We start from the raw sequence: 18,378 nt of genomic DNA, 5'->3' as shown, positions 1-18,378 counted from the left end.
CATAGTTAACTATGGTTGCAAATAGAAAGTTGTGAAGCTTTTGAAGAATCAAGACAAGACTAGTTATGCCTGATCAGAATTGTAAAGTTCAAGGTTCATACACTTCACACTTCACCTTTGTGATTTGAAATTATGAAATTTATCACAATCAACCTTGTCAATCTTTATCAACCAATCGATTAAAAATATTGAAGGTTATGCTAAGTTGGTGCCTACAACGGTATGTACGGTATGTACCCACCAATCAACTCTAGTGGTCCGTGCATTTTATACATACCTAGGTTAGTACATAATACTTACCTATCGGATAATCCATGGAGTTTTCACCGTGTGCAATGTGGAAGTGGAAGTGAAAGTGGCGCTAAAATTTCCTTAAGGCTGAGAATGACAGGTTGTTCGATTGACGGCAGGTTCCAATAAAATTTCACCTGCAAAAGGGAACAATGGCCAGATCTCCATCCATCGTACCTTCCTAATTACCGTATACCGTAAATTCTATTTTCCTTTTCTTCCTTTTCCCTTTTCCCTTTTTGCTTTTCGCTTTCTTCTTTTTCTATTTTAATCCTCGTAATTAAACATCAACACATATTGATGTACATACATCCGAAACAACACCTGAACAAAAACGAACGAAAGAGTTCGTGATGGAAGGTAGACAGAATATCCCTCCGGGAGCGATCCCAATACCAATGGGACCAAATGGCCAGATGCCATCACCTCAGCAGATTGCTGCCATGCAACAGCAACTGGCCGCCGAAGCCCAGAAACATGGCATGACTGTCCCCCAGTTTGTCGAACACATCAAGGCTCAGCGTATAGCTCAGCTCCAGCAGGCTCAAAGATTACAACAGCAGCAACAACAACAAGGAGGCGCTCCAGGTCAACAGCAAGGAGGACAACAAGGTCAACAAGGACCTCAAGGACCCCAGCCACCGCCTCAAGCGGCACCACCTCAAGCTCAACCGCAGCCCCAGCCCATTCGCCCTGGCCCTCCCAATCCCGTCGCTATCGCTCTTGCCAATTTCCTACGAGGCCAAACCTTGAAGCCGCGTACTTGTATCATCAATGGAGAACGTAAAGACATGTTTAGGGGTATGCTTCCGCCTATTAATCAAACACGAAGTCGCGTCAAACTTACATATCCGCTTTAGTCAAACGAGCTCTCCGAGCACTCGAGTCTCCTGCCTACGCAAAGGCACGCTCGAAGAACCCCGCGCTTCCTGAAATTACGGATCGCGCCTCTCTCGAGAACACCTTTAAGCTGTTGCCAATGTCCATGCTCGCCCTGCGTGTTACCAAGGTCGATCCCCACGAGGGCCACGGCCATGCCCCGAAGAAGGGAAAGCGAATTAAGGGACTTTGGACGGTTAGGATTGAACAACAACAGGATGCCCAGGATGACATGTACTATGTTTGGCTGTACGAAGGCAGCCAGATAATGCGCAAAGTCTACGGTGCTCTTGCCTTACTCCTCATCTTTATTGTTGTCCTGTACCCCTTATGGCCACTTGTTTTGCGACAGGGTGTCTACTACCTGAGTTGGGGATTCCTGATGCTTCTTGGTCTCTTCTTCCTCATGGCCATCGTCCGTGTCATCATATTCTGCATTACCTACTTTACTTTGCCGCGTGGATTTTGGCTCTATCCCAACCTCTGGGAAGATGTTTCTTTCATGGATAGTTTCAGACCTGTTTGGGCTTGGCATGAGGTTAGTCTTACTCCAATTTTGCGCCGAAAATTTACATACTAACTAGTGGCCAGACTGCAAAGCCTAAGAAGAAGAAGAAGGCTAGCAAGTCAGTTAACGTCGAGTCAGCGGCTCATCTTGCGGGTCAGACGGGCCATCCTCCTCCGGCAACTGCTACTACAACCGCGACTGAGACCCAAATCCAGACGGCTCCGCAGCAAAGGGCATATGTGGCTCCCAAGGTCGAGGAGCTGGCAGACGATGAATAAGAATGTTCCTCAGGTTTTATTTGCAGCATAGGCGTTTGAGGCTTCTTTTGATCGGAAATAGCTGTATATTAAAAACCAAACACAAAACGTGTACTGCGACTGCATCATAATTGAGCCACGATATGGTCACATCCTCTTGACAATGACATATATAATTGTGACACCTTGTTTGTATTGTTACAGGAGAATTGTACCCACGGGAACCCTAGAAATTGTTATAAGGGGATGGTGAGAGATTTCATGTTTTTGAGCAAACCGAAACAGTGACTGCTCGAAAGTACGTCGAATCTATTATTTCGACATACAATAATAACAAGTACTATACAAGTTTTACAAATGGTCGAGTTGAGGGGTATCCAATATCTATCCTATCTTACCTACTTGCCAGCCAAAACCACCCCAATCTCGAATTCAGCAGCACCTTGCTTCTGTCCTAGTTAATCTGCCCGCCCCTTAAATACTAACCATCTAGGTTAGGTAGTTTCCTCACTGCCCAGCAACCTCCACGATAGCATCCACCACCGCCCTCGTGCTCTCCTCGCTCTCCAGGAACGGGAAATGCCCCGCCTCCACCTTCACGACCCTGCACCCCGTCGCCTGCGCCATCCCCTCCTGCAGCGCCGGCGGCAGCGACGCGTCCAACGTGCACACGATGTACGTCTTCGGGACCGTCACGTCCGCCGCCACGAACTCCACCGCTGCTTCGAGGCTCGCCCGGCTCTGGTGCGCGAGGCTGCCGGAGATGCTAGTCCGTACGGATTCGGGGATCAGAGATTCGCCGTCGCTCATGGCGAGAGGGGTGAGGATGTAGAAGGGGCCCTGGTGGTGGTGTTAGTTACCTAGGTAGGGGTAGGTAGGTAGGTAGGTAGGTAGGTAGGTAGGTAGGTTAGGGAGCTCGTGCCTACCTCAGCGTGATAAATCGGCGGCGGCGTCCCGCCCAGGATGCTCATCAGGCTCGCGCCCTTCGTCGGCAGCGCGAGCGCGGTCAGGTACACGACCGCCTTGATGCCGCCCTTCAGCCCCCTAGCAGCGCGGTCCGCCACCGTCTGCCCCTCCGTCACGGCGCTCGTCGCGAGCCCGCCTTGGCTGTGGCCCACGACGACGGCTTCCCGCCCGGCGTCGAGGAAGGGGCCCAGGTAGTCGAGCACGCGCCGCGCGTCGTCGGCGTAGGTTTTGCCTGTCACGCAGTCGGCGACGCCGGTCGTGGGCATGGGGGGTGCCAGCACGGTGTACCCCTGCGCGCGCAGCGGGTCGATGAGGGTGCGGTAGTGCACGGGGGCGAAGAAGGCGCCGTGGATGAGGACGATGACGGGGGAGGGGGAGGGCATGGTGGGTGGTGCTGGTGCTGGGTAGTAGGTACCTAGGTAGTAGCTAGATAAGATGGGATTCGTGGATTGGGTTGGTTGTGCTGAATGGTGTTCTAACTGTAGTGCTGTAGGAAGTAGGAAGCGTAATGTCTAGAGTGCCTATTTATATGGACTTAGCTAACCTAGGTACCTGCCTATATGGGTTTTCAAGTCGTTTAATGAGCTATATGGGATACAGATGCTAGGTAGGTATGTTTAGATGTATTCACTCACCGATTCACCCGGTCCGGTGTGTTTCCGGTGAGCATCTGTATCTGATAGATCATAATCCTCGAAAATAAAAAGGCTCATAGCTTTTTTGGATCGTCATAATAACCTTGGAAGCGACCCCTATTCCACGAGCTAAGGTACGACAGGAAGCTAGCAGTTAGCGAGCTTAATCGACACGCCACAACTTAATAAGCTTGTTAATTATCAAGTTATTTTGAATTCTCGTCTAGCATTGAACTCTCGTAATAGGAGTTGTGGTCACGGGTCTCCTGCTCGGGACTCTTCGGGACTGGGTCTGAGTCATGTTGGAGTTCTCTCATTCGGGTACGTTGATTCCACATCAGCCTTTCCTTGCCAAGCGTAGTGCTATTCATAGGAGCTTAGCGGTAAGCGGAATGAGCCGGAAGGCATGGTGCTTTATGTATGTATGCCCGTTCGTAGGGCTGACAGGCTGCTAGATGCAGTAGTGCTCAGGGGTTCGTAACCCTGCAAACGCTTTTGAGATGTCACGGTCGTTACTAATGCCCGAATAAGGCGCTTTCTGAGTTCTCGTCTAATTATACCTAGGTAGGCAAATAGAGAGGCAGACAATAATGGAAGATATCCTAGGTAGTCATTGTGTTTCGATGATGTCTGCGTACCTAGGTAAGTATGAATACCTACCTAGGACTTAAATATTTATGAAGCTTTTATATTAATGTTTGCAAGTCGTTTCATGGAGTATTTGAAGCCCCCTTTTGGCGTTTACTAACTGTGCCTTGTCACACGTACTCTTATTGACGAAGAGTAGAGATAGCACAGTCGAGATAGGCGATTTCTCATGTCTGGTCCGACGGGCTAGGAGATATTGGCTGAAATGCTGTTCCATATTGTGAGCTACTTCGCCTTAGGTAGTAAGAAGATAGGTGGCTTAAGCAGAACCTGTTCTGCTACTCTCCTTTCCTGGTTCAATATGATATATACCCCATCTGACTCTCCATACATGAACGAGGCCTAGAACCTCGCAATTGGGCAAGGACGCCATCGGTCGTGCTTGTCCTGTATTCATGGCCTTTCAACAGTACTACGAGGGGCAAATGCAACACCGAGTCACTTATAAAGATCTTCGGCTGCGCTTGGAATACTAACCTTGCTGTGGACGTTGATATCAGGAAGACGCACTGGCTAAATCGCTTCACCTTCCAGTTTCTTGATGGGCCTTACGGCCTCGATGTGGGCATCCGGGAGATGGAAAAGTGCCAGAGTCTTGTGGGTGAGTTGAGTACTGCGACGCCGCTGCGTGAGCGATATCACATCCTTCGAGGATTCAAGTAACAGTAAACAAGAGGAGGGAAGCTAGTCACCACTAGCAACGAGCTGGAATATTGAAGTGTAAGCATGGTGGAGGATGAGCCACCAACCTACGTATGTCTCGACCCTCCTTGGCCTAAACGTGGTAGATATCACCCAGACGGAACCTCGCCTAAAGATGGAGAAAGTTCTACTAAATGCTTCCTGCCATCCCATGAGATATTTTGCCTTCAATGAGTTAATTGAAGCCTCTCAGCGTTGACAGGCTCCGCTAGGCACCTGGCACACCCCTCAGACCTCATCTGAACTCGACGAGGCGAAGACTTCCCAATGCAGCAGGAATAGAGCATATTGAATAATTATCATCAAAAGTATTGGTTGTGAACTGAAGAGGGGGTTTGATATGTGTTGAACGGAGTGGTTTGGATAAAAGGGGTTTCAGGGGCTTGGATAGGGGAGAGGCCTGACCAATTCCTCTTCTAACCATCGCCCATATCTAGCTAGATGTCTTTGAAAGCCTCCTTATATCACCGCTTCGGCGAAGTGGCTACAGCACAGTTATAGTGCTGCTCCACCATGTTGGCCCCGAAGAAGTTGGTCGAAAAAGCGCTTTTGGCAGAGAAGGACGGTATGCGTAAACCAAACTAAACTGCTCTGTATTCTCACCATTCATGTCACGCGATACCTACTCAGGCATCATTTTGAAAGATTCTGTGAACTATTTTATATCTACAGATGCCCTTATCAAATAGAGACATCGGATACCTATATCGCTGCTTCTGATATCTTTTAGCTAAGAAATACACGGTTAGGGAGTGCTTTGAGCCTCGACAGTTACACGCCGCAAATATATAAGTTCAGCTTGAATGCGCTTGACTCCTACCTACTGATATCCACCCTTCCCGCATAACATCCCGAAATCAAAATGGGCTATTCATAAGTACCCCGCTCTTTCTCAATGGAGGCACTTAGGTATACAAAAGAAGCAGGACTAAAAAATTGCTTGAACCCTCACGAAGCGCTGCGCACACTTAAGACGTCTTACTCCTAACCGACCGACTGATCGGCGCGGTCCCTTGTCGCTGCGTGTAAAGCATGTATGCGAACACAGCAGCAGCCACGGTGCCAAGGATGAAGAAATTGTCTATCGTTAGTTGTTAGCCTCCGTATCTGCCTATGCATCTCATGTATACATCGATGATGTATGTAGGTAAGTACCTATGCACTTCCCAACAAGCCGATCATGTGAAGAAGAAAAAGGGGGGGAGCAAGACTTACGAATGGCGAAACCAAGAGTCCCCTCTACGAAGTGGACGAAGGATTGGAAGACGCCGATGATGGAGTTAATCACCCATTCGAATATGCTGACGATGGCTCCGAGGAACCCTTGGATCAGTTCGATGATCGATTCGAAGAAGTGGCCGACTCCTGATGCGATACCCATGGTGGATGTTGGTGGTTCTAGTGATGTGATGATGGTTATATTATTTATATTATTTAAAAATAGTAAGTAAACAGCACTGCGACTAAAAATATACAAGGCAAGACGGAAGATATTTACGTTGAGCTTTATATCTCGAACAATTATCACCTCGCAGCAACGCCACACGGACCAAACTACGTCACGATAAAATCTAGGTACATAAGGTTAAAGGGGTCAAGTACAAACAAAGGAGCTAACTTAGGTTTGTGAGATGTAAATCGCGATCTTGAAGGAACTTGTGACGCTCTTGTGTGCCAACTTCCACGTATGTACCTAGTACTATGTAGCGAGACCATAAGTCATGACGTCAGAGCTACCGCCACACTTACTGATTCGGGAAATACATTTGCAATTGTCGCTTCTTATTGGTCCAAATTTAGGGACTAATCAATTCTTCACTCACCTTCTTCTTCATGCCAATGTACCTACATAGGTCTAGGTTACTAGGTTAGGTACTTCCTTATTATTAGGCCTATGTATTCTGAAATTTAGCCATTAACATTGATGTAGCTTGGAATATTGGTATACTCTTACGTAAGCGTTTCTAAACTTCAAGTATCCAGGGGTAAGCATATTTGATCGGTATCATCGAAAGTCACATTCTCACTACCACTCATATTCTTACTTCATCATATTTATTTATCCTAGGTAAAACACCGCCTTGTGAAAGTGTCCTATTCTAATATGATATTGAATACTTGCACCGCTGAGCATTCAACTACTGCAACTCGATTGTGCCGGGCGGCTTGCTTGTGACATTGTACGTAACCAAGCTGATGCCTTCGACTTCGTTGACGATCCTGCGAGATAGCTCGCACAGGAATTCCATGCTGAAAGGGTAGGGCTCCGCAGTCATAAAGTCGGTGGTTACCACCGCGCGGAGGATGATTATGTATCCTTCATAACGCTTGTCGCCCTGGTTTATATTAGTACGAAGCTTTGTTAGAAGTAAATTAGATGAACGTACCATAACACCCACTGCTTTGTTCGTATCGAGTCCAGCATAGGCTTGGCTGATCTTGTTATACAGACCTGCTTCCCTGATCATACTTACGTATATCTATTCTAGTCAGTATATACATACGTCCTTAGGTAGGTATAATGATTTCAACTCACGTGATCAGCTTGTCTGGCGATTCTGACTCGCTCAGGGGTAACTTCACCGATAATTCGGATCGCGATACCAGGACCCGGGAAAGGGTGTCTGTGAACAAATTAGCTATGAAACTTTGCTCACTGTATAAATAACATACCGCATGATGAGATCCTCATGTATTCCAAGTTCTCGGCCAAGCGCCCTGACCTCGTCCTTGAATAGTTCGCGCAAGGGCTCGATAAGCTTCAAGCCCTGGCCATCAATCATTCGCTGCGGCAGTCCTCCCACGTTATGATGAGTCTTACGAAGTGTTAGTGAGGCAACTAGAAGTGAAATTTCAACGTTTTATAGAACGGATCAATTGCTAGACAATTAATTCTATCCAGAGAGATAAGTCTCACCTTGATGGTTGCTGAGGGTCCCTTGAAGGATATGCTCTCAATAACGTCGGGATATAGAGTGCCCTGGAGAAACTAGAATATGAAGGTCAGTCATGTCTCCTCCATGAAGCCAAGCTGATTAGCCAACGTAAACATTATACGTACCCATTCCACTTTACCGGCGTTTGGTGTGTTCTCGGCTTCCTTCTCTATTCTGATTGCCTCCTCTTCGAAGAGATCTATGAAGAGACCACCGATAATCTTTCGCTTCTTCTCTGAATCTTCAACACCCTTCAAAGCACCAAGGAATCGCTCAGACGCATCTACTACTGTGAGGGAAATACCGAGATGCTTGGCAAGCGTCTCCTTGACTTGTTGACACTCGTTATGACGCATGACACCATTGTCAATGAGCTATTCGTTTTTATCATCAGTTCGGATCAAATTCTAACCTAGGGTATTTCGGTGCACTTACCACTGCATGGAATCGATCTCCGATGGCGTTTTTGAGTAGTTTTGCGCCAACAGTTGAGTCAACGCCACCCTACTGTGGTTAGCATTGTCTATGCAGGCTGTTGGATGATATTTCCTCCATCAAGCAAGAGGCATACGTACAGAAACCGCTCCGATCACCTGTGCAGTGGGTCCAATAAGATTTCGAATGCGAGCGATCTCTTGGTCACAGAAGTTGGACATGGACCAGTTTTGCTTAGCTGGGATAGTTAGCACGGGAAAAACGAATGGAATCTTATCATTAGAACTTGCCTCCGCAGATCTTAACAGCAAAGTTTCGCAGCAGGTCTTTGCCCTTTGGCGTATGAGTTACCTCCGGGTGGAATTGAATGCCATATATATTCTTCTCTTTGTGTGCAATTCCAGCATATGGCGAGTTGGTGGTTGTTGCGATGGTGCAAAATCCTTCAGGGAGTTGGCTTAGACGATCACCATGAGACATGTACTAACGTGATGTTAGTTGTTTTATCAAAGTTTACGCAGCTTGCAAGTAGAGGTGGAAAATATAATGTCTAGAGCACTGAAGTACTCCCACACGAGAATAATAGGGGTAAAGGGACGGCATACTACTTGCATAGCGTCTTCTAGGCCATCGAAGAGCTTATCCACATGGCCTCCATGACGCTGGGCCGTTACGTCTGCCTGACCATATTCACGCTGATCAGAGAGATTAGTGACCGTGTTTACTTGTTACTTGTGGGAAGGAAATTCTTCATGAAGATACAAACCTCAGTGCCTGCAACGACATTTTCTGGCGACAGTCTCCAGGCAAGCTCCTGTAAGCCGTAGCACACGCCGAGAACTGGGGTGTTTGGGAGCTCGAAGAATGCAGGATCAACATCTATAATAGTGTTAACTTTTACACAAGCTCACAGCTAGAGACCGAGATGTGGTGTATATGGTCCAAGCAATAGATTCAGAATGGCAAACACTCACGTGGGGCGTCCTTCTCGTAAACCGAATAAGGGCCTAAAGCTATATGTCAACACAGTCATTTTGAATAACGTAAGATTGAGGTAAATAGCCTCAACCCCAATATATGAGGGTCGTGTGACTCATTTTTGAGGGTACTCGGGGAATAGGGGTACTGACCACCGGAGAGAATGATTCCCTTTGGCTTGAAAGGAAGGTCTGCTAATTTGGTAGTACAAGGGAGAAGTTCAGCCAGAACATTAATCTAAGTTTTGATTATTTGGTCAATTGGCTTGGTTGACATATTTGTTGAAGGCTTTTTAAGGGGGTTATTTACCTCTCGTAGGCGTCTCGTAATGAGATGGGTATACTGAGAGCCAAAGTCGAGGACTAGGATTGTCTAGGGCTTAAAATTAGTGATGCGTTGCCAGCTTAGGAATATAATTTAGATAAATGAGACTAACGTCGAAGTTCTTATGAGGGGCCTCGGGCTGCTCAACGTTGGAAGCCATCTTTGCTTTGAGATTTTGAAATGAAGGTAATCTTTGAGGAAGAAAGATTCAAAAGTTGACGCCAATCGAGTATACGATATGATATGGTGGGTCCAACGAAAAAAATGTAGATGCAGTGAGGAATTAATTTTTTTGGGTTCCGAGCACGGACCATATTCTTTATTTGCCCTTATCTTCGACTGACTCACCATGTTAGTCAGCCTAGAATACGGTAATTGGGGGAATTGGGGTAGTTATTGGAGAATTTGGAGATTTGGAGCACAGTAAATACAACTTGAACTTCAAGTGTTTGATCATCTTCAACACTACAAACTTACAAACTTCATCAATTTTTTAATCAGTTGAGATTACAAAATCTTCAATATTAGGTATGTACCTATATACGTAGGCACCTAGTTTACAATATAAGAAAACTGTCAGCCCTGCCCGTGAGAGTATTTAGGGACTCAGGACGAGATCGCACCAACATTGAAGATGTTATGAAGCCCCGCTTTCAAACCCCGCGATAGACTCCAACTGTTTAACAACCTCCTAGGTACCTAGTATACACCAACACCGCAAGAGATATTGAAGACAACTATCCGACGCGTACAGCATGTTAAGTAAGAAATGAATTTTAGAAATTGGAACTCGAACAACAATCCTGAACTCGTACCAATGATAAGCTTATTACCCAGAAAACACATCACACCCGGAGAGAACTGCGAGGAAAGCAAAATTACTTTCTCGTTGTTAGTTATAGGTGATCCAATGTTTTTCATCTTCCATGTGCTCACTGTACGGACACCAATCTGGGACAGGTTTGGTAGAAGGGTCTAACGGCTGGGCGCCAGAACGCCACTGCCCTGACAAAGTTATGGGCCATTTTGCTATGGGCTACGACTTGGTCCTCTTCCCAGACTCTAGTTTGAGCGTTCGACTTGTATATATGCCACAGGTATGCGCAGTTGTCGAACGACCCAGAAGCCAGGTAGGTACCGTCTGGAGAGAAGAAGAGTCCACGAACAGTCCCGTGGTGGTAGGTACCCTAAATCACAGATCTGGCAACCCCTAAGTGAATCCCATAAAGTGACGTGGCTCGTGTCGGAACCTGCTGCAATGTAGCCCTTGATAGGGGAAAATGCTACATCATAAATCCAAATCCGTTCCATTACGAGCGTGTGCTGGGTGCTACCCATTGCGACATCCCAAATACGCACTACCGTCATCGGAACCCGATGCCATCAGTCGATTATCAGCAGAAAAGGCCACAGAACGGACATAGTCAGTATCTACCAATAATAAGTTAGTGTCTTTATATCAATTGGGAAGTATCCGTAGAGAAGGAATCGTAAGGGGTAGCGGAGGTTAGCTGAAAATACAGCTTGTACCAAGTTATAAGACAAGTCTTGGATACGTACGGCCTTCTAATCGACTAAACCCACGATGCAATGCTTTATTTCCAAGTGGGAAGAACTCGATCTGGGGAATTGCATTGCGAAGGTGTATCTTCTTCAAGATACTATTTGCTGGACAAAATAGCATAGTATTGCTAGCCGAAACATGACTCGGGGACTTTGTCGACATATGGAGAAGCATCAGGGTATTTCAAGGACCTGGAGACAGTACTTTCCATTATCTCGCGGAAGGTGTGCCAGCTTGCTTCTCAAGTAGTTGTAAAGGGAATCCAGTCCATGCAAATCTTTGATTTCATCCAAGACCTTTTCGGCGTGCCAGTTGTCTTCCGCCTTCAGAGCCTCGCAAATGAAAATTCTAAGTAATTACTGGTTGACATCTCGCAGAGACTAGCGACGATGATATTTTTGAGCTCTTCCTCGTAACCTTTAGCTGAAGCCAGAGCTCCGACCCTCTCCTTTATGAAATCCTTGACGGCTTTGGGGCAGGTCAACGAACTTAGGTTGATGGTAGCATGGAATTCGTTGCTTCCTTAAAGCATAGATTGTAAATTATCGCAGTATTTGCTGGATATAATCCATCGGACTCTCTTTGATGATTGGATTGAACATTGGATGAGCTTCAGAAGGTCGGCGATGCCTGGCCACCCCACCTCATCGGAACACTCGTGGAGATTGCCAAGGATGAAGTATGTTTCCAGCAATTTGCCATCTTTAATCATACCATGAAATATTCTACACAATGCAAAGAAGTCATTTGGGTCGTCAAAGGTTGTTCTGCCTGTTGTGTTGCGCTTGTCTCCTAAATGCGTGGCAAGACTTGGTCGGCGGTCAATAACTCTCCACATGAAGGTTCTGAGAGCGGCGGCGGCATTGTTTGACGTATAACTGGTGTAGTCAAAGAAGAATGAATGGCATTGTGGTAGTGAGTCGTTACCTACCTGACCTTGATATCTCCTGGGCAACTGCCTTCATCAGCAGGGCTTTGCCTTGTCCCGGCCATCCACTAATCCAAAGCACCTGGTTATCTTTCTTCTCCCAGTCGAAAAAAAGCTCTCCACTCATCTCTCATGCGAAGTGTTTCATACAAGCCTCGTGCTTCTTGGTAATCTTTAGTGTCGGGAGTAGTAAGTCTTAGGCGATCCACATATAGATCACCTAACATCTCGTTAATAGTCACCTGTTCAAAATCATCCGCAGCGGTTGACCTCGCCATTTCCTCCTCGATAAGTGACAGTCGCTCTAGTAAGGGAAGGTGCACCGACTCCACGGCTCTGGATAGAATCTAGGCGAACACGCTACAGCAAGGCACAAGTGGGTAGACCTGAATAAGAAATGGCTACATAATACGATATCTACATACATGTAACCGCTCTCGTATTATAAGTTGGATGTTAGACGTTCTCAATTTTCGCAAATTCGTTATCTTGAATTCAGAAAATAACCCCTAAAACCAACCAACCAACCCTAACAGTCGTCATAAAGGATGACCGCACCTAGGTATGTACCAACCAACTAACTTAATCAACGAAGGAAGAATCGCCAACCCCAGAAACCTCTTGACCCGACCAGCACTACGAGAATTATTGGCTGAATTCAATTGACACATTCCAAATCCCACACACTGGCCCTTGTTACAATCCATGACTTCAAACATGATGCCTGCTGGCCCTTCCCGCTGGGGAAACAGCAGGACAGGGAGATTTATTTTGAAGGCAATAAAATTCATTTTAACAACAAGGATACCTATTTGGTGTCCGGCTTGCAAGGAGGAGAACTTAACCTAGCAAGAGGACAGACAAAGACTTGCTCGGTGAGCTTGATCGGCCGAGTAAGTGTCAGGCTATACCACTATACTAAAGGGTGAATGATATTTTATTAATCATCCTTAGCGTACGCCAGTACATCTGACAGTCAGTTGCTGGGAATCAATATTGCGACGAGTGACAGAGTGCTCGAGGGCTTGGACCCTTCTGATGGAACCAATGGAGTGGCCTTCCCAGAACTGCAAGAGACACAACGGTCATGAAGGCCAAAAGCGTGAGATCCCATAGTTACTTGGCGGCATGTCTCACTAGGCACCTGCCAGTGGCAAGTATAGACGATACCCTAGTTAGTTATATTACTATATCATATTATTGTATCACTCTTATATACCTAGGTGCCTAGGATAGGGTATGAATATGTGTGACCATCGACTCGAATTCAATGTATTTAGACGTCTGGATGAATTAGCCATACGCGTATAAAGATGTCAGTAATGTTGAATCCTCTTGAACTCAGATCTCATATCCCAACAAATTCAACTCGTCTGCCTAACCTAATGAACGAAAGCTGATCAGGATTCAGGATACCCTACCTAGATATTACCTAACTACAGTCTACTTGACCTCCGGACCTAGGTAGGTAACTAAGGTTACAATTAAATTGTACTAGACTTGGCACGTTAAGGGTTGCTCGGGATATCGCGCGACCATCTCATGGCGCTGGGGTAGATTACCATCAATCGCCCCACATCGTGATCAACTTCAGGGGTTGTCGTCGACTAGTGATACACATGCCAAGCTTCATCTTGACCCAAATCGTGATTGATTCGTAGTCTAGTAGCAACATCAGACGACGATGCTTCCTTTCTATGCGCCGCAACATGCGAAACAGACTAGCAAGCCTTTACTAAGGCTTTCATTTCCGCTTTGGATGTCCTTGAACATGAACGCATTATTTTTGGACTCAACCTTGAAGTCCACATAGAATATTCCACCAATTCGAACATTCGTTTCGCCTTGGCCCTCGTTCCACGCGATCTGCCCTAGGTTGCTAGTGCCCGACCCGATGCAATGGTGGATCGACATGATCTCCCGCATCCTTGAACGATCCAAAAGGAGCCGCTTATTATACTGGTAAACTGGTACCTACCTGCCAGCTGGTACCTGAGTAGTAGTCTCTATGTGAATTGATATAAGGAGGCCTACTTCCGTCGTTGCACTTGATTATGCCTCTTCTATTCAGATTCATCACAGGTCTTCATCCGTTCTAGTGACTGCCTTTTTTTGCATTCGTCATTCTTTTTCAACCAAATTTCCATTCTTTCCTGACTTGAAGTCAACAACACTCATTACCGCAAGCCGGCTTAACTTAAACGAACAATTTTATATCTGTATTACCTCGTGCCTACCATTTTACCTACGCACCAGTTATCAATCTATTCAAAATGCCTTCTACATTCACCTCAACTCTTTTGGCTGCCCTCGCTGGCGCCGTTTCTGTTGCCGCCCACGGCCATGTTACCAAAGTAACCATTGACGGCAAATCGTATGATGGATTTGACCCTACTTCCGCACCCTATGGCACCCAGCCAGACAGCGTCACCTGGAGCAATGGTGCCAAGGATAACGGCTTCGTCTTGTCCTCTGCTCTGCAAGACCCCGATATAATCTGCCACTTGGACGCTACCAACGCAGCTCTGTCTGCCCCTGTTGCGGCAGGTGGCGAGGTCTCGCTTACTTGTACGTAAACATTAGGAGTCATTTCATCCCTTTTACTGGGGTTTATGGGGGATGTTCTTTTCCCCTATAGACTACCTCGTGATTTGGGGACTTTTACCCTTGAATCATACACCACCTCCAATGACCCTTTTCACGTATACTTACTAATACCATTGCTACAGGGAACCAATGGGCCGACTCCCACAAAGGACCCGTCATCGACTATCTCGCGGACTGCGGCGGCGACTGCTCCACCGTAGACAAGACCACTCTCAAATGGTTCAAGATCGCCGAGATGGGCCAGCTCACGCTAGGTTCCGGCGGTGGCTCGGTTGGCAAGTTCGCCGACGACGTCCTCATCGAGGACGGGCTTACCTGGAAGGTGACGATTCCCTCCACCCTCAAGGCCGGAAACTACGTTCTCCGCCACGAGCTCATCGCGCTCCACGAGGGCGGCACCGAGGGCAAGACCCAGATGTACCCGCAGTGCATCAACCTCCAGGTCACCGGCAGCGGCACCGCGTCTCCCCCCGCTGGCGTCGTCGGCACCGCGCTTTATAAGTCCACCGACGCCGGCATCCTCCACAACATCTACAACGACGAGGCCCTCTCCTCCCCGTCCGACTACCAGATCCCGGGCCCTGCTCTGGTCGCTCTTGGTTCTTCCGCAGGCAACAGCAACAGCAATGGTAATGCTGCTGTCTCTTCCGCTTCTTCGACGACGGCTGCTGCTGCTGCTACTACCGCTTCCTCGGCGGTGTCTCAGGCGACTGCCACTACTGCTTCCACTGTTGTTGTCGCGACGTCTTCCGCTACTGCTAAGGCTACTGCTACTGCTACTACCAAGGCTACTGCTGCGGCTACCACTAGCAAAGCTAGCGCCGTGCAGACAGCCCAGCCAGCCTCCAACTCGCCTGCCACAACAAGGCCGAAGAAGACCTGTAACGGCAGACGTCGGCGCCACGCTCGCCAGATCAAGAATGTGATGTAATTCTTGCCAGAAATGAGCAATGAACTGCACGAGTAAAGAAACTTTGTTGAAGGAGGGGGGTTAAGGGGGTTAGTTCGCTGTATATTGTACATTTTTTGATACCATGAGACATATTATGAGATGTTTGATGGTATGTATTTATTTATTCTTAGCTTTGGATCGAATTAAATTCTACGCATTTTTGAATCGACGTCCGAGTTGTGTTTAATGTGAAGTATGTCGTGATAAAGGGTGAGGTTGCAAACCGTTAGTTGATTGGGGTCTGAGATCTTGCACCCGGTAATATAAGGTACCTATCTATCTTCTAGTAGACATGTAGAGCGCCAGGCTATATGAGAAGCCAGGGGTGATCGGAACGTAAACTTCGAGGATACCTATTCTTTTCCATCACGGCATAGCGCCTTCTGGCACCGGATACGTCTATATTAAACGAGAATCGGGATCTTATTGGACGGATCCTGTTTCCATCAAATCGTGATATATTCAGGCAAACCAGTAAGGTAGGTACCCGGTAGGTACAGGCCCTATGCGAACCAATACTTCTACTCGACCTGAATCAGCTAGTACGCTCCCACTTCCGCCAGTCCTCATCACCATCTTCATCACCGTCATCCTCACCGTCGTCCCCACCATCCTCCTCCTCATCATCCGGATACCCATCCAGCCCATTCTCTTCTAAAAAGTCCTCCAACAGCCCAGCCACCTTATGATTATCCATATCCGCAAACGCGCTATGCGTGCTCCCCTTCAAGCCCCCATCCTTCGCTAAGAAGAACACCTGCGCGTTTCCTCCATACAAGTTGATGAGCCTGGCCGCCTCCCGCGTCTGCCTCAGGAGCGGGTAGCTCTCGCTGCGGTGGTCGCCCCACACGAACTGGACCGCCTTCAGCCTCGCCAGCTTCTTGAAGTCCTCGAGCGGCACGACCATGGGGCCGAAGGGCTCGCCCGCCGTGATGTTCGCGGTGTCCGGGAACACGCACCCGTACCCCTCGTACGCGACGATCGCCTTGATGTTCGTCGTGTTGCTCTTCACAACCGTCATCTGCGCGCGCAGCCCGCTGGCCGAGTTCGCCAGGTACACGATGCTGTCGCCGAGCTTTCCCGAGTCGGCCGCGACGGCGGCGGCCTCCGTCTCGAGGTGCACGTTCTTGTTCGTGTCGTACTCGACGTAGCGCGCGCTCGTCGCCAGCTGCCACGCCTCCTTGTCGTCCGTCGGGAACTGCACCCCCGGCCAGAAGTCCGGGTACGCCGGGCCGAAGTTCCACGCGACGAAGTTCATCTGGTCCTGGTAGAAGGGCGTGTAGCGCGTCGGCTCGCAGGCCCAGTTGGCGCGCCCGATGCGGGGCCCGTCCCAGAGGTAGACGGGGTACCGCCGCCGCAGGAACTTGTCCTTGAAGCCCTCGCCGCCGTCCCACCGGTTCTGCCACACCTGCGTGCTCGAGCTGTGCCACATCACGATGCTCGTCTGGCGCGGCCGCCACGGGATGAAGTACTCCATGTACCCGTGGTCGCACGAGAGGGTGCTTTTGGGCAGTGTGAAGTTGGGGAATGTAAAGTTGGGGAAGCTGGGGCTGTTGATGATCTTGCCGCCCACGGTGAAGCCGCCCGATTTGTCTAGCAGGATGGGCCGTCTCTGCGATTCGTGCTCTGAGGGCGCCCTGGCGGCTGCTAGTGGTAGAAGCGATAAAATGAAGGAAGTGATCAGCATGTTGTCTGATATGTTTGAACTTACAATTTACGGATAGGAGGTACCTACTAGGTAGATATTCTTCAAAGTGAAGTTTTCCGACAATATGATTGCGGGTTGCTCTCGTTATTTAAACGCCCTCGAACTGTAGGTTCTCGACAATTGCCGGCATTCGTAACGCATTCATGCGGGACGCAGGTTGGAGTTTGCATTCTGTCTGGATAATAGGAGTAGTACGTAAGAGAATCATATTCTTCATATTCTTTTCGTCAGATCAGATCTGCACTCATTTAGCCGCCTATATGTAATTCGTTCTCATTTTCATCATGGTATTGCATTTCGATTGTAAGACGATCTAAAGAATGATTAAATTCACGTACCTACTTAGGTACATAGGTTAGGTACTTAGACTATTAGGTAGGCTGGTATGCGATTGCCCTTGCATTATCATATATCATATTCTGCGTTTCTTGCCAAGGACTGGCTCTCCTGGTAGATTCTCTACAAGTATGCAGATTCTAGCCCAAGCGCCGGGGAAGTATCCGATAACTTTTGCTTCTTGTTCTACGTGATTCTGACGTTGCGGCTGATGCCTAGGACTTTCCGATTGGATTGTGAGATGTGAAGAGGTGTGCGTGAGTGGGGTAATAGTTTTCGATGGTACCTACTTTTGATTTAACTCCCTCTAGTACTTCTAGATATATGGCTAGTCCACTTAAAAGGGAGTACCTCTCCGAGTCGACGACAACATTCGTGAACGGCCGTTTTCACTCCCTGAAATAATGCTGCCTGGAGCCTTACACCCTCATTGAGGTTGTGCTATATACTTCGGTACATACGTATGGCACTTGAAATAGTATATATAGGCGTTTCTCTCTCTCTCTTTTATATTATTGAACTTAACTTCCTATACATCAATTTTTCAAAATCACTAGCTTACTTATCGGTTAATCATCTGGTTATATCACCACAAGGTTCGGACCAAACCAACTACATATCCAACCCCCTCTGGTATATTACACTTACCAAAATTACTAATATACACTAAAAATAAGTCTCGCAAACCTCGTCGGCACCCTTACCCATACTACAGGTTGATGCT

General features: G+C 47.7%; 8 protein-coding genes across 8 annotated transcripts; 2 read left to right on the top strand and 6 right to left on the bottom strand.

Annotated features, from left to right (window-relative positions):
- Positions 1–644: 644 nt before the first annotated feature.
- GGS25DRAFT_522889 (translocation protein) lies at positions 645–1,956 on the top strand (the record flags this gene model as incomplete). The annotated part of the gene is made up of 3 exons (XM_049264327.1): positions 645–1,092; positions 1,152–1,708; positions 1,762–1,956. The coding sequence occupies 3 exons, from the start codon at positions 645–647 to the stop codon at positions 1,954–1,956; spliced, it is 1,200 nt and encodes a 399-aa protein (XP_049115766.1).
- Positions 1,957–2,442: 486 nt separating this feature from the next.
- Positions 2,443–3,284, bottom strand: GGS25DRAFT_522888 (alpha/beta-hydrolase; the record flags this gene model as incomplete). The annotated part of the gene is made up of 2 exons (XM_049264326.1): positions 2,443–2,775; positions 2,862–3,284. The coding sequence occupies 2 exons, from the start codon at positions 3,282–3,284 to the stop codon at positions 2,443–2,445; spliced, it is 756 nt and encodes a 251-aa protein (XP_049115765.1).
- A 2,451-nt stretch (positions 3,285–5,735) lies between these two features.
- Positions 5,736–6,353, bottom strand: GGS25DRAFT_330185 (uncharacterized protein). Its single transcript, XM_049257889.1, has 2 exons — positions 6,102–6,353; positions 5,736–5,967 (listed from the first exon to the last, which is right to left on the bottom strand). Exons 1-2 carry the CDS (start codon positions 6,265–6,267, stop codon positions 5,855–5,857), a joined length of 279 nt encoding a protein of 92 aa, XP_049115764.1. The 5' UTR covers positions 6,268–6,353; the 3' UTR covers positions 5,736–5,854.
- A 446-nt stretch (positions 6,354–6,799) lies between these two features.
- Positions 6,800–9,829, bottom strand: GGS25DRAFT_495497 (GMP synthase). Its single transcript, XM_049261449.1, has 15 exons — positions 9,672–9,829; positions 9,545–9,607; positions 9,388–9,472; positions 9,232–9,264; positions 9,024–9,136; positions 8,863–8,952; positions 8,548–8,740; positions 8,398–8,495; positions 8,258–8,326; positions 7,948–8,196; positions 7,804–7,875; positions 7,560–7,702; positions 7,423–7,510; positions 7,274–7,366; positions 6,800–7,222 (listed from the first exon to the last, which is right to left on the bottom strand). The coding sequence occupies exons 1-15, from the start codon at positions 9,717–9,719 to the stop codon at positions 7,025–7,027; spliced, it is 1,635 nt and encodes a 544-aa protein (XP_049115763.1). The 5' UTR covers positions 9,720–9,829; the 3' UTR covers positions 6,800–7,024.
- A 952-nt stretch (positions 9,830–10,781) lies between these two features.
- GGS25DRAFT_495496 (uncharacterized protein) lies at positions 10,782–11,527 on the bottom strand. The gene is made up of 2 exons (XM_049261448.1): positions 11,120–11,527; positions 10,782–10,990 (listed from the first exon to the last, which is right to left on the bottom strand). Exons 1-2 carry the CDS (start codon positions 11,295–11,297, stop codon positions 10,890–10,892), a joined length of 279 nt encoding a protein of 92 aa, XP_049115762.1. The 5' UTR covers positions 11,298–11,527; the 3' UTR covers positions 10,782–10,889.
- On the bottom strand, positions 11,449–12,178 carry GGS25DRAFT_522885 (uncharacterized protein; the record flags this gene model as incomplete). Its single annotated transcript, XM_049264325.1, has 3 exons — positions 11,449–11,591; positions 11,724–12,001; positions 12,060–12,178. 3 exons carry the CDS (start codon positions 12,176–12,178, stop codon positions 11,449–11,451), a joined length of 540 nt encoding a protein of 179 aa, XP_049115761.1.
- Positions 12,179–13,775: 1,597 nt separating this feature from the next.
- Positions 13,776–15,764, top strand: GGS25DRAFT_532552 (lytic polysaccharide monooxygenase). The gene is made up of 2 exons (XM_049265600.1): positions 13,776–14,619; positions 14,781–15,764. The coding sequence occupies exons 1-2, from the start codon at positions 14,325–14,327 to the stop codon at positions 15,587–15,589; spliced, it is 1,104 nt and encodes a 367-aa protein (XP_049115760.1). The 5' UTR covers positions 13,776–14,324; the 3' UTR covers positions 15,590–15,764.
- Positions 15,765–15,828: 64 nt separating this feature from the next.
- GGS25DRAFT_495492 (uncharacterized protein) lies at positions 15,829–17,650 on the bottom strand. Its single transcript, XM_049261447.1, has one exon. The coding sequence runs from the start codon at positions 17,295–17,297 to the stop codon at positions 16,146–16,148; it is 1,152 nt and encodes a 383-aa protein (XP_049115759.1). The 5' UTR covers positions 17,298–17,650; the 3' UTR covers positions 15,829–16,145.
- Between the last annotated feature and the right edge of the window lie 728 nt (positions 17,651–18,378).

The sequence above is a fragment of the Hypoxylon fragiforme genome (genome assembly GCF_022984875.1).
Source record: "Hypoxylon fragiforme strain CBS 206.31 chromosome Unknown GGS25scaffold_6, whole genome shotgun sequence".
Taxonomy (NCBI): domain Eukaryota; kingdom Fungi; phylum Ascomycota; class Sordariomycetes; order Xylariales; family Hypoxylaceae; genus Hypoxylon; species Hypoxylon fragiforme.
The sequence above is the reverse complement of the archived record's forward strand: the minus strand, read 5'-3'. Positions and strand labels throughout refer to the sequence as shown.

Coding starts and splice junctions, on each gene's coding strand:
- GGS25DRAFT_330185 (XM_049257889.1), bottom strand. CDS start 6,267: ATGGGTATCGCATCAGGAGTCGGCCACTTCTTCGAATCGATCATCGAA. Junction 5,968..6,101: donor GACTCTTGGTTTCGCCATTC/GTAAGTCTTGCT, acceptor AACTAACGATAG/ACAATTTCTTCATCCTTGGC.
- GGS25DRAFT_495497 (XM_049261449.1), bottom strand. CDS start 9,719: ATGGCTTCCAACGTTGAGCAGCCCGAGGCCCCTCATAAGAACTTCGAC. Junction 8,741..8,862: donor TAGAAGACGCTATGCAAGTA/GTATGCCGTCCC, acceptor ACATCACGTTAG/TACATGTCTCATGGTGATCG. Junction 7,511..7,559: donor CATGAGGATCTCATCATGCG/GTATGTTATTTA, acceptor ATTTGTTCACAG/ACACCCTTTCCCGGGTCCTG.
- GGS25DRAFT_495496 (XM_049261448.1), bottom strand. CDS start 11,297: ATGCTTCTCCATATGTCGACAAAGTCCCCGAGTCATGTTTCGGCTAGC. Junction 10,991..11,119: donor GTTTAGTCGATTAGAAGGCC/GTACGTATCCAA, acceptor TATTATTGGTAG/ATACTGACTATGTCCGTTCT.
- GGS25DRAFT_532552 (XM_049265600.1), top strand. CDS start 14,325: ATGCCTTCTACATTCACCTCAACTCTTTTGGCTGCCCTCGCTGGCGCC. Junction 14,620..14,780: donor TGGCGAGGTCTCGCTTACTT/GTACGTAAACAT, acceptor CCATTGCTACAG/GGAACCAATGGGCCGACTCC.
- GGS25DRAFT_495492 (XM_049261447.1), bottom strand. CDS start 17,297: ATGCTGATCACTTCCTTCATTTTATCGCTTCTACCACTAGCAGCCGCC.